We start from the raw sequence: 15,685 nt of genomic DNA, 5'->3' as shown, positions 1-15,685 counted from the left end.
CTGAGGGCAGACATTCTCTGTATTTAGAAAGGGGGCCAACGGTCTATAACTTTTGTCTCACATTGGATCAAAGAATACTGCACTATGATTGTCTGCTTTCCCCCCTTCAAACATTTATCCCACTGGGAGAGTGAACATCATCCAACATCCTCGTGTCATATCAGTCTTCGATCCTGCCCATATATTGACCTCTGTAAGCATAACTGTATTCCAGGCTCTTTGTCCAAATGTGACTATGCATGTGTAGCCCTTCCCACATTACTGGCACCTGTACACCAGGCGTTCTTCCCAGATTTCTATTACTGATATTTTGGTGCCCGTGGTTGTTTTCCTGTGAGTGATCACCATTTGTGTTCGAAATGTCACTATTATCAAGTCATGTTTGCGTGAACCCCTGAAAATGAATGATGACTTTGGCTGTGTAATGCTCTTTTTTGATTTATTGAAACCCGACTTTGACGTGCTCGATCTCATATATATAGCGGTATTCGGTTGACCGCTCTCCATTATCAATGCCAGACGATTCGAAGCCCAATATTAAAGAAAATCGTTATTATTGGTAACTGACTCTAAAGTCATTCCAGCATAGTTCTGACCCCCATACATAGATCAGAACCTCACAGAAACCCAAAGCTCACACACTAAGACCCAGCAACGTGATCCATGTCCAGTATCTGCTCACAACACGGACTTTGAACCCAACTCATGGATTCAACCATCAGAACAAATCAATCAGTCCGCACCAGAGTCAGCCTTTCTCTTTCTTTTTGTCTGTCTCTCTCAAACCCCCATACCATAGTATATAAATCTAACTCTTCTAAATAACTAAACACTGGTGAACACCCTACTTGACCAGCAGCTGACATCTTAACTCCCCAAAAAAGTAACGATCGAACATGCACACTAGAAGTATAGCAAAGCCTCGGTAAGCTGAGCACAAAATGCCATCCTTTTAGTGTGCAGCCTAGGAGTGCAGGAAGGATGAGCACTGAGCTAAAGACAAAAGCAAGCCCGTGGTTGCATCCATCTAGGTCCAAGGACATGGCTCAGTCCATGCAATCAAGCACATCATCACCAGGATCCTACTGAGAAAACAAAGGTGATGAGGCTACCAATCAGGATTAAATGATCATCCAATATCAACTTTTGCCCAGCCGCTTGCATCATCACAAAATAAGTGAATAATTACTAAGTCCTAAATTCTGAGACAGTTGCGGTATGCCTCCTCTGAAGAAAACCAATTCAGATCCAAAGTTTATTCACCAATACAGACTTGCCTAGGGGTAAGAACGTGGAAAACGAAGAGACTAAAGAATTCCATAACTTTGTAAATGGTGGACAGGCGGGTTCCTACCAATGTGGGGAGCAGAAACTGCTTTGTTAATTTTTGGGATGACAGAACACAGTTCTTGAATAAAGAAGATTTAATGTAGATAGGTAAACGACCCCCAGAGACCACCCTCTCATCAGGGAAGACCTCTAAACGAGCACAGTGAAGTTTCTAACATATAAAATATAGAAAGCGTTGCTTACATATCAGTGAAGTAAAAATACCAATATAACCGGAGAAATTGCAGAATGGAAATAGAACAGTATGTTGTTGAGTTAAGACGTTCTATCTGGCCTCACAGGCTTAGAAGAAACCATCAGTTGTAATATTTGCAATACTTTAGTTCTTTGGTTGCTGATCCATCATGATTAAATAGCATTTTTGTATTAACTTCTGTAACTCTAAACAGACCTGCAGTTTTTTAGTGACCCTCCAACATCAGTGGGTATACCTTCCGCTAAGACATCCGCCATAAGCCGGCCCTGATATATATATATATATGTATATATATATATATATATATATATATATATATATATATGTATGTATATGTATATGTATATGTGTATGTATGTATATGTATATGTATATATATATATGCATATATATGTATATGTATATATATATATGTATATATGTATATATGTATATCTATATATCTATATATGTATATGTATATATATGTATATATATATATGTACATGTGTGTATATATATATATATATATACACACACACACCCACCACCACCACCACCACCACCACCACCACCACCACCACCACCACCACCACCCCTCCCCTCCCCCCCCCCCTCCCTAGTCGAAGAAGGTGTCATCTTGTATCTTCCAAGTCTGTTCTCTCAGGTTTCTGTAGCATATTGTGAACTAGTCTGGCGCCGAAGGGGGGGGGGGTGGGGGGGTATTTATGTTCTATATCAGGAGCACATAGTCCAAAGCATTATAATGGTCCTTTATGTTATTTACTCTCCATTGGATACGTTTGTTCTTTCTTCTACTTAATATGGCAGTTCAGCAATCACTGGCTTTCTAGAGTTCTGGTGTCAGACCTCCTTCCTTTCAACGTAGGGCACACCCAGGGCCTTAAATGTGTGTGATCTGTCTATAGTTTCCGGGATCTCAGAATTTGTCTAAAAAGGATTTCACAGACCGTTCCTGCTGTCTCGGTTCTTGATAGCTGCTGTGAACTGATTCATTACCAGGGTCTGCCAACCTTCAGAAAATCAACTCAACCAGTCACTGCTCCCGCCTCCTATTTGAGGGGCTTCCCAATGTACTGTGCACAGGGTCTGCTGTAGCAGATAATCACAACCCATTATTATCACTGTTCCAAGGTTGTGTGCTGGAGAACTTGCCCGCCACTCATCCTTGTTTGTAAATAGTTCTTATCCTGGCCCCAGCACAAGTACCACCTGGGGACACCCTGTGGCTTTAGTAGCTTGATTTGACGACTCCGCAGTCTCCAAATGCTAGCATCTTTTCTTTTGCTTCCAATGGGATAACACCCTTGCAAATATAATTATACCTGCAGTAGAAAGGTTACCATATAGCTCCTTTGAAATTTTAGTTTCATATTTAATAGTTTATCTTTAATGTATTTGGAAACAGAGGACATAATGACTGAGACACACAATTCGTTGTATAGGAAACGCATATGAAGCATGCTGTAAAAAATTATACATTCTAGCTTTGGGCAAGGTTGAGACCAGCAAGCTGTGCAGCCATGCAGTTTCTTTTCTTAAGTGTGTCCCTTTTAGCCACACTTCCATTCGACACTGTGCTCATGCCACTGCTCTTTTGCTTCACATGTTTGTCACTCTTTTTTTGATCCCCTCACTTTCTTCTCATTGCAGCCAATAAAGCCGTTGAAGGCCACGGCAACCACGTCTCAGCCGGTGCTCACTGCCCAGCAGATCGAGAACATCTTCTACAAGATCCAAGACATCTATGACATCCACAAAGAGTTCTATGACAGCCTCTGCCCCCAAGTGCAGCAGTGGGACAACAAGGTGACGGTTGGCCACCTCTTCCAGAAGCTGGTAAGTTCTGGACCCTAGGTCTTCATCAGGATTGAGTAGCTAATTCAGTTATCACACAGTGCCTGCCCGTGTATCACTCCTCACTGAACAACAAGAAGTGCACAGAGGCCACCACTGAACCATCTGAGCTCCAGGCTGACTGTAATAACTTATTTTAGTAAACCATCTCCATGAGCAGTGTGACTTTCAATCCCAGAACAAATGTCTTCAGGGTTATTTCTGAAGTGACTGGGGTGCATAGTCTGTTATAAGCATTTATGCTAAGAATGTTGTTGGAACTGGGGTCACCAGCTCCCCGAGGGTAGCATGGCACGAGCGGGTAGGCATCCGAAAGCTTATGTGTAAAGCGACCATACAGCACATGCAGCCACTGAGACAGTAAAATGGGCACGCAGTGAGTGACACCACTCTAGTTAGTTTGTATAAAAAATTAGATAACTTTTATATAGAGCAGAGGCAGGGTAATCAAAAATTACAGTATCAATTACTTATTAGTTTTCCTTTCAAATACATGTATTTCAACACTTGGCAATAAATACTTAGAGGAATAAATATTAAATATTAAATATTAAGTAATAAATAACCACAGGCCTGACCTTGGCCTTGCTTCTTATCAGCACCTGTAAGGAATGCAACCAAATGACATTGCATCATATTAGTTCTGTAGGCATATTACCCACTTCTCACCAAGCAAGGGTGAGCATTTCACAGCAGCGAACATGTAAATAAATAACTGAAGGCTTCCAGTAAATGTGGTACTACATGGGAGAAAACATTTCATTAGGTATTCAATAACCCGGCACCCCGTGAAGGGGAGCCTCTAAGGAAGCAAGAGTTCACATTTCCCTTGACCAGAAAGAACATTTCATTAGGCCTTAGATAACAGGGCAAATCATTCTTCAGGCAAGACCAAACCTTTTCATCTTGCCAGGGGGAACCATGCATAAGGCTAGGGCAAGCAATTCCTTATAGAACTATAGGCTTTCCTGAAACATGGCATTGAGTAGGAATAAGCATTTCCCTCTGCAAGAATAAACGTTTCAAGGAAACTCAGGCAACCTGTGAAAAGGTGCATTTCGCTAAGCATATAACTTGGCTATGCATATCAAACATTCCCTCAAAGGTTGGGCAACAGCTCATTATGCAAAGCTAACATTTTATCAGGCAAGCCAACCCTTTGTCAGGTAAAAATAACCATCTCCATATGTGAGGCAACCAGTTCATTAAAGAATAGGAAACAGGTCATGGAAAATCAGACAGGGGTTAACTCAGGGCCCAACTGTGGGCACCTCCTCAACCTGGCATTAGGCTGAATTACAGCTCTCTGGCAGTAGGGCAATTTTAGACATTTCCTTCGGTAACTGAGGGCATTCCTAAAAGGCATTGCACTAGGTAAGATTAAACATTTAAATAGTCAGAACCAAGTATTTCAATAGGCCCCAGTAAGCCCTACATCAGGCTGAAAATGAACATTTCATTAACCTCATTCACCGGTAACGAACATTTCCTAAATCAGGGCTAACCAGGTCAGCAACTTGAATAAACCTTTCCATTTCAGTTGTTAAACAGGCATTCCATTTCCTCCTATTTAACTTCTCATTGCGTCAGACCTGTTCGAGGCATGTGGACTGCTGAATTCATATCTGTGCATAGATCGCCGCCTAGTGTTGGGTCCGGATGATTGCACATTGTTGTCCTGGAAGAGTCTTCGAAGTATCACGAGATAGGTGGCTCCTCCCCTGGACTACAGTGCGCATGGGCATCGACTCCATCCCCAGATTGTTTTTTTCCGCCATTGGGTTCGGATGTGTTTCGGTTCCCTCTGTCGGAATCGATAGTTGTTTAACTTCTTTTACTTGAGACCAAAAGGTCTTTAGGACTCGCATCGGTATTGTCTATCGTTCGGGATCGTTTGTTTCATCGACGCCGAGCCAACACTGCCCTTCCGCGTGCTTTCGGCGCGGACGGGCCTACACGACGCTCCAAACTAATTTCATCATGGAACGAAGTCCATTTAAGAGGTGCCCGGTGTGTGCCTCGAAGTACCCACATATCGACGTGCACCCAGTGTGCAATAAATGCTTGTCGCCGGACCACGACGAGGCCAAGTGTATGGCCTGCTCCAAGTTCCGGTCGAAGAAGACGCTTAAGCTCCGCCGAGCTGCAAGACTGCAGGCCCAGCGATCGGCACCCCCTCCGACTGACATCTTCGACACGGAGGATGTCGGCGACGACACTATCCAGGATATCACGGAATCTAACCCGGCGTCGGAGATCGAGGAAGACTACGACGCGGAAGATGAGGATTTCGATGAAGTCGTCGAGGAGGTAGGGGACGACGACGGGGCCATTGCCACCGTAGAGGATAGCTCGGAAGAGGAGCTTCCTCACACTGACTACGGGGCTAGCCACCATTCTAAGGCCCAGGCCGAGGGATCGCCTTCGGGCCTTACCCAAAGTCTTGATTCCCGTCCCACGGCTCTGCCTTCCGTCCCGGCCACGGACATTGATACGGCACCACTTGCGGTACAGAAACCGAAAGTGAAACCATCGGTCTCGACGCCGGACGTATCGAAACCGAAAGCGCAAGTCACACTGGTTGGGTCGAAGGCTTCGGAGGCCTCGGCGCCGAAGAAATCCAAGATGGCCGTCGAGCTCAAGAGCCACGCCAAAATGGCCGACCAGAAGACTACGGTGTCGAAGCCGAAGGTGAAGACGTCCGACGCGGCTGCGTCGGCGCCGAAGTTGGTTGACGCACTTAAAAGTCGCATCGATACCAAGAAGGTCGACGACCATAAGAAGGCCTCAAAGAAGCGGCAGGACGACCCCAAGTCTATCACTGCCCCGCTTCCCATCGACAAGGCCAAGGGGGCAGCTGCGTCGGCTCCGAAGACTGCGGCCTCGGTCGCCGGCCCAAAATCTGCTTCAGAAGACTCTCTCGAGCCGGTGCGTCCCTCCGCCTCGCTCACTAAAAAGGTCAACGAGTCCCTTCAGCGTATTAGAGAGGGGACCGCAGCAGTCGAGCCGCAGGGCACTGCGCCGCCCAAGCCTCTCCAGAAACCGGCGAAAGCGCCAACGCCGATTCTGTTCATGTTGCCGCCGAAGACGGCGCCGAAGGCTTTCACAGCGAAGCCTGGGGCCGGGGTGCCCTTGAAGTTATCTTCGACGCCGAAGGCATCGTTGGTGGTTCCAAGCCCGCGCCACCAACAACTGGCAGAAGAAGAGCGTCGAGAAGTGATCATCGACGCCAACACAGGCAAGCTCTCTCTCCTTAAAAGGAAGATCACCCCTGAACCAGCTTTGGAGCATTTCCAAATCCCACTTAAGAAAAAGATGGACTCTGCTGGTGCCTCTGCCCCTTTGGAGCCTGCATCACCCCAAGGCCATGAACTTTCACCCACTCATTCTAATGTTGAGGAGGGTGATGGTAACGACGAGGATGAGTATGCCTATCCAGTCTACTCAGACCCAGAGGATGTGACTGAGCCTTGGTCTGCTGGTGGCGACCCTTGGGACCCGCATTCAGGACAGGAGCCTCAGCTCTTTTCAGCAAAAACTTCCCCAACTGAGGACTCTGCAGCTTTCAATGCTCTAATTGAAAGAGCGGCAGCCAACCATGACGTCGATCTCCATGCTGACCCAGTAGACGTCGACTTTCTTTTTGACACCTTTTCAGTCGCTGAAAAAACTGTAAAGACTTTGCCAATGCTAAAAGGGGTGTTGAAACATGCGCCAGAGGTCTTCAAGGAGCCCACCCGAGCAAGAGTCGTCAACCCACGTATTGACAAGAAGTACAAGGCAGCGCCCACTGATCCAACATACATCAAAGGACAGTTGCCTCTGGATTCCTTGGTTGTCTCCAATGCTTGCAAAAGAGCCAACTCACAGACTACGGGTGATGCTCCTCCCCCAGACAAGGAATCAAAAGTATTTGAGGCTTCGGGAAGCGTGTTGCTGCGCAGGCAGCCAACATATGGCGCATATCCAACACACAGGCGCTGCTTGCGCGTTACGACAGGGCACACTACGACACTCTAGAGGCCCTTCTACAACACCTGCCAGAGCAATATAAGGAAGCAGCTGAGATGTTGATACAGGAGGGGAAGCTTATCACTAATGCTTCAATTAAGTGCGCTCTGGACGTGGCTGACGCCACCTCAAGAGCGATAAACACTAGCGTTCTACTGCGTAGGCATGCATGGCTCAGAATATCCGGTTTCAAACCAGACATTCAAACTACCATCCTCAACCAAACTGTCAACCCAGACCACCTGTTTGGCCCAGAAGTTGATACCACCCTCGAGAAAATGAAAAAGGACACCGACACTGCTAAGTCTATGGGTGCCTTGCAGTCCTAGCAGTTTCGGGGTGGTTCCTTTCGTCGCTCCAATAATAGAGGCACCTCGAGGGGTCAAGTGTCACAGTCAACGCAATTCTATAAGAGTAACACCCAACCCTCCTATACCAACAAGGGTCGGGGTGGATACTGCGGCAACAACGTCAAAGGCAGAGGACGTGGTAATAACAGCTCCAGGTCCTCCACCGCCAACAAACAGTGACGCCTTGTCACTGCCCCCGACCACGGTCGGGGGGAGACTCCAGCAGTTCCTGCCCGTGTGGAAGTCCATCACCACGGACAGTTGGGTCAGATCTCTTATCCAATATGGTTATTGTCTGGAGCTCACATCCACTCCACCCAACATACCCCCAAAGAGCCGTCCTATGTCCGGCGAGCACTTGCACTTGTTGCAGCAGGAAGTCAACGTCATGCTGCAAAAAGGAGCAATAGAGCTTGTGCCCCTGCAAGAAAGAGGTACAGGAGTTTACTCCCTGTATTTTCTGATCCCAAAGAAGGACGGATCCCTCAGGACCATCCTAGACCTCAGACCTCTCAACTTTTACATTCTGTCAGAGCATCTCCATATGCTCACGCTGCAGCAGGTTCTCCCACTGCTTCAGCAAGGGGACTTCCTATCGACTCTGGACCTCAAGGATGCGTACTTCCACATTCCACTGCATCCTTCTCACAGAAAGTACCTCAGGTTCACCATTCAAAACCAGCGCTACCAGTTCAAGGTTTTGCCTTTTGGGGTCACCACAGCGCCCAGGGTTTTCACAAAGTGCCTGGCGACGGTGGCGGCGCATCTAAGACGTCAAAACATCCACGTCTACCCCTATCTGGACGACTGGCTCATTCAGGCGGAGTCGGCCCAGCTGTGCGCCGCCCACGTGTCCCAAACCATTCACCTTCTGCACGATCTGGGGTTCTCACTGAATTACCCAAAGTCCCATCTCCAGCCCGCTCACATACGGCAGTATCTGGGTGCGACCATAAACACTCTGGCGGCCACAGCACAGCCAAATTCAGTGAGAGTCAACAGCATTCAGTCGCTGATCCAAAGATTCAGACCTCAGCACTCGCTTCCAGCAAGAGTGTTCATGCAGTTGATAGGCATGATGGCCTCCTGCATCTCCATAGTCCCACACGCAAGGCTACATATGCGTCCGCTTCAGGAGTGCTTAGCACGTCAGTGGACTCAGGCTCACGGGCAGTTGAAAGACCTAGTGTTGGTGAGCGGTCGGGCATACAACTCTCTGAATTGGTGGAATCCACGAAACCTTTGCAAGGGCCGACCGTTTCAAGAGCCTGTGCCGCAGATTATCCTGACGACGGACGCTTCTCTCCAGGGATGGGGAGCGCATGTACTCCAATACACTATGCAGGGACTATGGACACTACAGCAAAAGAAGATGCACATCAATGTACTAGAACTGATGGCGATCTTCATGGCCTTAAAGGCATTCAAAGTACATCTGTGCAACAAGGTCGTGTTGATCCGGACGGACAACATGACGGCCATTTACTACATTCAGAAAAAGGGGGGCACTCACTCTCCGCAGCTGTCTCATCTGGCTCAGAGCATGTGGAAGAGGGCCATTCAGAGGAACATTTTCCTCATGGCAGAGCATCTCCCAGGCAAGGACAATCAGATGGCGGACCTGCTCAGCAGGCACAGCCACCAAATGCACGAGTGGGAGATACATCCATCAGTACTCCAACCGTACTTCCAAAGGTGGGGTCATCCAGAGATAGACCTGTTCGCCACAAGGGAGAACGCAAAATGCCAAAGCTTCGCCGCCAGGTTCCCACACCCTCAGTCGCAGGGCAATGCGATGTGGATGAACTGGTCAGGCAGATTTGCGTACGCTTTTCCCCCAGCACCTCTGATACCGCTGGTGGCGCGCAAGCTCAGGCAGCACTCGATGACTCTCATCCTAGTTGCTCCAACGTGGGCTCGCCAACCATGGTACACCACGTTTCTGGAACTTTCCGTGGTACTGCATCAAAGGCTTCATCTCACACCCAGCCTTCTGACGCAGAGCCATGGCGACATTCAGCACCCAGATCCGCAACAGCTCAACCTGGCGATCTGGCTCCTGAAGTCCTAGAATTTGGCTACCTTAACCTTCCTCCCAATTGCATGGACATCATTCGGGAGGCGAGAAAGCCCACTGCTAGAGCATGTTATGCGGCAAATTGGAAGCGGTTTGTCATCTATTGCGCAAACCACAACATTGATCCACTGCATGCTTCCATTCAGAACATCATCTGTTACCTGTTCCACCTATAGAAGTGTAATCTGGCATATACTTCCATTCGCATTCACCTGTCTGCGATGGCCGCATACCTCCAAAATAGGCAGCACCTTTCACTTTTCAAAGTGCCTGCCATCAAGGCATTTCTGGAAGGCCTCAAAAGAGTCATTCCGCCACGGACTCCACCAGCTCCGGAATGGAACCTCAATGTGGTTCTTACAAGGCTGATGGGTCCTCCCTTTGAGCCACTACATTCTTGCGAACTTCAGTTCTTAACATGGAAAGTGGCTTTCCTGGTAGCAATTACATCGCTACGGAGGGTTAGTGAGCTGCAAGCCCTCACAATCCAAGAGCCTTTCTTCCAAGTTCATTCAAACAGAGTAGTGCTCCGCACTAACCCTAAATTTCTACCCAAGGTTGTGTCTCAGTTCCACATCAACCAAACCATTGAGTTGCCGGTGTTCTTTCAAAATCCAGAGTCGCTGGCGGAGCGGATGCTCCACACCCTTGACGTTAAACGGGCCCTTATATATAACATTGATAGGACCAAGGATTTTAGAAAGAATAAGCAGCTTTTTGTTGCCTTTGCGCCACATCACAAAGGTAACCCTATTTCCAAGGCTGGTATTGCCAGGTGGATCGTGAAATGTATTCAAATCTGCTATGCAAAGGCAAAACGCACTCTTACAATTCCACCGAGAGCCCACTCCACCAGAAAGTTGGGGGCCTCTATGGCTTTCCTTGGAAACATTCCCTTGGAGGACATATGTAAAGCAGCCACATGGTCTACCACACATACCTTTACTAAGCATTACTGTGTAGACGTGCACTCCAAACAGCAGGCAGCTGTAGGGCAGGCTGTTCTCAAGACACTTTTCCAAACTGCTGCAGCTGGCACGGGCGGCCGCCGCTAATGGAGGGACTGCTATGTATTCTATGCACAGATATGAATTCAGCAGCCCACATGCCTCGAACTGCAAATGCTACTTAGCAGTATGCATCTGTTCTTGGCATGTAGGGCTGCTGACATTCATATCGCCCGCCCTCCTCCCCGGCGCCTGTAGCAGCTGCAGTGTTCACATATCATTTCATGGCATGGTCATCATTCACTGAGTTTCACTCCATCTTGGCCACAATGGCTAAAAACAATCTGGGGATGGAGTCGATGCCCATGCGCACTGTAGTCCAGGGGAGGAGCCACCTATCTCGTGATACTTCGAAGACTCTTCCAGGACAACAATGTGCAATCATCCGGACCCAAAACTAGGCGGCGATCTATGCACAGATATGAATGTCAGCAGCCCTACATGCCAAGAACGGATGCATACTGGTAAGTAGCATTTGCATTTCATATCAATCACTGGCAGGCAATGCATCAACATTTCTCTAAGGAAGAATAGCAATATCAGAAGGCATTACATTTAAAAAGGCAATAACAGGCCCCTAGCCAGGGTTTAACTATATCACTCTCAGGCCCAGATGTGGCTGATAGGCCTCTTTCCCAGTTCACAGTACTGGCAGGGGCCAATTCGGGCCAACAGGGCCTAATAACAGTGTTTCGCGGGGAGGGGCGCGCTCGGGGCGCGCTCGGGGCTTCCTGCCCACCTCCCCGGGGGTTCTTGCCTCTTCGGATCCTCGAAGAGCCCTCGCAGAGGTTTCCAGTGAGGGGAGAGATAGCGCCTGGGGCACAGCGCTTTGTCCAGTTCAGCAAGCTGAGGTAAATTAGGCAGTTCAAATGATGCAGGACAGCAGTTCAGGCAGATATAGCGCTTCAGGGTTCTAGCACTTCTGCAGGCAGTTACAGTGCTTGAGCCTCAGGCCATTCAGTCAGGCTAGCCGTTCAGGAGGCTAGCGCTACACAGAGATAGCGCTTAGCATTCACTTCAGTGGGGCACTTTTCTCAGGACAGGTAGTTCAGGGTGCTAGCGCCAGGGAATAAGAGCGCTTAGCCAGCAGACAGTTTATTTTAGTTGGAAGCAGGTCAGAAGGACCAACAGGACTGGCCACCCAACAGTGGCAAACCAGCAAAAGGGGTCCCAGGTGGCGTCGGGGAGCGCGGAAAGCGACACAGCGCCAACATCTGGTTGTCTTCTCAATAGTCCTGTGGTGATTTGGTTTCTTCTTGGCGCTTTGTTTCTTGCGCCCTTGTAAATAGCAGTCTCTGGGTTCCTTGAAGTGGGGGGGTTGGAGTTGATGGCTGGTATCAAATCTCCTCAGCCGGTCTCCTCAGGTGGACTCTGGGTTCCCCTTCCGCCGGGCCAGATCAGGGGGTAAGTTCAGGATTCCTCAATACTTGGAAGGCAACACCTAAGCCCTGTCACTCCCAGTATCATAGGACCCTAACTAGGCCCCACCGCCTAAAACTCCTGCGTAGGTTCTTTCCCAGGTCTGTGCTCCCTCAATCTGACAGGAAAGTTTCCCTCCCTTCCCTTATATAGTGCCAGTTGACAGTTGGCAGTGGCAGTTGGTGTCACCTCACCTGTTCCAGAAGGTTCTAGGAGGTTCCACCATTCTAGCGATGGGCAGGCTGGCAGGCTAGTATAGATACATTGTCTGAGGGTTCTAGCCAGCTCCTGGCTACTAGAATGCGCCCACAAAGACCGCGCTGCAGTAGCAGGGGTCAGTGGCAGCCATGTTAGGGGAAGGAAGCACCTGCACCTTAACATTAGTTTGACATTACACAGGGCTTTCTCCATTACACAAAGCCTATACATTTTTGTTACAATGGGTGGCATCCTAAATCAGGAATAAAAAGCGAAACATTTCTGGGAAAAGGGCCAAGTCCTACAAATGTATTCTCAATGTTTTTTTTTTAATCGTGGTATTTTGAACTGTACAACGGGTTTACTATCGGAAATTAGATAGGTAAGGAGCTGCTTCTTTAAAGTGTCATGCATTGCATGAAAGAAAACATTTAGTGGTTTTAAAGATAGGGGAATAACGTGTTAGCCAGACCGAAGAAGTTTTAAAAATTCGAAAAAAAGTGTACAAGCTTGACAGTTAAGTGCAATTGATTTTAATGTATTCAGGTGCTTAGTGCTTCTTTGGTTGTGTTTTACTGTTTATCTATTGGCTTTTTCTCATTAGAAACTATGGTCCTGATTTTATCACTAACACATTTGTGCGTGTCCACAATGACTGATATGAATCCAATCTATTATAGGAGAATGCAGCTTCGTTCTGCACTCAAGAAGAAATTTTGCAGGTTCTGAGTAAATCTTTAGAGAATGTGCACTGTTTTACATGTCAAAAAGCAAATATTTGTTTTTGACAAAATATTTAAGAACAAATGATGCAGCAGAAGTTAAAACATAATTAAAATGTGTAAAGAGCAGTTATGATTAAAATTAAATCTGGTGAAATTGAACCCGCAAAATGTACTTAGTCATATAATGGATCTAGCCAGACAGGGATACTGTAGTGGTATTGCTTCGCCCATTAAGGCTATCTGGCAGCTGCATTCCAAAAAGCATTGAAGAGTTCTGTACTGAATTTCAATAGTCTCGAGAACTTTGAAGTGCTCCCACCATTGACGTATTTGCAACTCGCCCCACTGTCCTTGGCTTGTGTCCTGATTTTTACTAGATACCTGATCTGAACATTCCACAACAAGCACATTTGTGGAGCGCACTTCACCCTTGTGGGATCTCGGTTTTTAAAAAATATATATCTTTATTGGCATTTACATATACAATTGCGATTCTTCTCTTACCATGACCAGAGAATCTGGATTTCCTTAAAGACACGGAGGCTAACTAAAATAAAGCTGAAAGAGAGGGCAGTACCAGTAGTGCATAAAACCCAATCTATTCCACTTCGCATGAGGAAACCCTTGGAAAGGGAGTTGGAAAAGCTGGTCAGTCAAGGAGTCATCATGGAAATTGAAAGCTCAGCGTGGTTGGCTCCGGTCGTCATCACGACCAAGGATGGAGGAAAGAACATAAGGCTCTGTGTGGACTTGCAAGACCTAAATGCCAACATACTGGTGGACAGATATCCCCTCCAGAGGATCGGCGAGGTGTTGAGCACCATACAGGGGGCGAGATATTTTAGTGTTTTGGACCTTTCCTCGGCCTATTACCAGATAAAGCTGTACCCGGAGTCACAGTCTTTGACCGCCTTCACCAGCCCGTTTTGAAATTTCAAGTTTCTTCGGATGCCTTTTGGCTTGGCATCCGCAGCGGCAGTCTTCCAACGGGTGATGCAGCACATTCTAAAGGACTGCAGTAAAACGATGTGCTTCCAGGATGATATCCTGATTTATGGAAAGGACAAAATGGAGCATAATGAAAACATCAAAGTAGTGTTGGAGAGACTTAAGGGAGTCGGTTTCACCACCAGATTGAGCAAGTGTAAGTTAGGTGTGAGTTCAGTGGACTATGTGGGTCACACCATCTCAGAAGAGGGCATCAAACCAAAATGTGATCTGGTAAAGGCGGTGAAAGATGCCCCCAACCCCACCAACAAAGAAGATGTTGTGTCATTTCTAGGATTGGTGGAATACAGGGCGAAATTCATCAAAGACTTTGCCACTATGTCACTTCCTCTGAGAGAGTTAGTTTTCCCATCGGAAACTGCTATTTTTTTTTTACTATCAAGAGATGGCTTTCAAAAGAATAAAAGAAACGATCATTCAAGCACCCTTCATAGGGAAATTTAATTCGGAGAGAGACATCATAATTTCAACGGATGCAAAACAACAAAGGTATTGGAGCCACCTTAGCACAGAGGGTGGAGAAAGAGTTAAAGGTGGTAGCATTTGCGTCGAGAACGCACACCGGTCCTGAAGCAAACTATTTGACTGTGGAGAAAGAGGCCTTAGCCGTTTACTGGGCCATAAGGCATTTCAAGTACTATGGGGGTCATTAGGATCGCGGACAGACTGGAGTCCGTCCGTGACCCCTGAGTAGGAGGGAACGTCCGCATGGGCTGTGGAGTTCCCTCCTGTGCAATTAGGATGTGACCGCCACCCTGGCGGTCACATCCTCTATTTTTAACATTGTGGCGGGTGGAGCTTCAAGCTGCACCCGCAGCAATGTTAAAAATGCACGCATTGCATTTGTATGCAGAAAGTGGCAGGCACCGCTCGGTGCCTGTCGCTTTCTGCATACAAATGCAGGGGGGTACCATAGGTACCCCCCATGTGCACCCCCCACTACACCTAGGGGGCCCGCAACGGGCCCCCGCAGTGCAGTTACACATGCTTTTCCACGGCGGAAAAGCCGCCGTGGAAAAGCATGTTCCCAAGCACATCCTAATCTGGCTGACGGTGTCTGAGAGACACCGTCACCATATTAGTGCTTTTCCGCCGCGGTTGTAAGCCAGCCGCGGCGGAAAAGCTGCGGACCTAAACCATGACCCACCAGCCATCCTAATGTGGCGGTGGGTCTTAGTGGGTCCGCAGAGGATTTTCCGCATCCTCCGGGCCGGCGGTGGCTTCCGCCGGCCCGGAGGATGCGGAAAATCCTCCATCCTAATAAGCCCCTAAGTGTGGGGCGTTCAATTCGAGGTACATACTTATCACAAGCCATTGGTGCCATTGTTCTCTAAGAAGAACATGGAGGACATGACCCCACGCATAGCTAAATGGGTATTAGGCCTACAAGGCTACAATTTCAGAGCGGTGTACATACCAGGACAACAAAACAAAGTGGCGGATTTCCTATCGAGGGCACCTCTCGACGGAGAAGCAGAGCAGGAGAT

At 47.8% G+C, this 15,685-nt stretch overlaps 1 protein-coding gene across 3 annotated transcripts in view; it reads left to right on the top strand.

Annotated features, from left to right (window-relative positions):
• The window catches only part of ABR (ABR activator of RhoGEF and GTPase), a 1,286,060-nt gene that overhangs the window by 760,946 nt on the left and 509,429 nt on the right, over window positions 1–15,685 (top strand). For all 3 annotated transcript variants that reach the window (XM_086955070.1, XM_086955071.1, XM_086955072.1), the window contains exon 4: window positions 3,200–3,385. In XM_086955070.1, coding sequence (XP_086811196.1) covers window positions 3,200–3,385 — 186 coding nt within the window. The remainder of the gene's footprint in view (window positions 1–3,199; window positions 3,386–15,685) is intronic.

This window comes from Lissotriton vulgaris, chromosome 2_1, assembly GCF_964263255.1.
Source record: "Lissotriton vulgaris chromosome 2_1, aLisVul1.2, whole genome shotgun sequence".
NCBI classification, from domain to species: domain Eukaryota; kingdom Metazoa; phylum Chordata; class Amphibia; order Caudata; family Salamandridae; genus Lissotriton; species Lissotriton vulgaris.
This window is presented reverse-complemented; position numbering and strand designations above follow the sequence as displayed.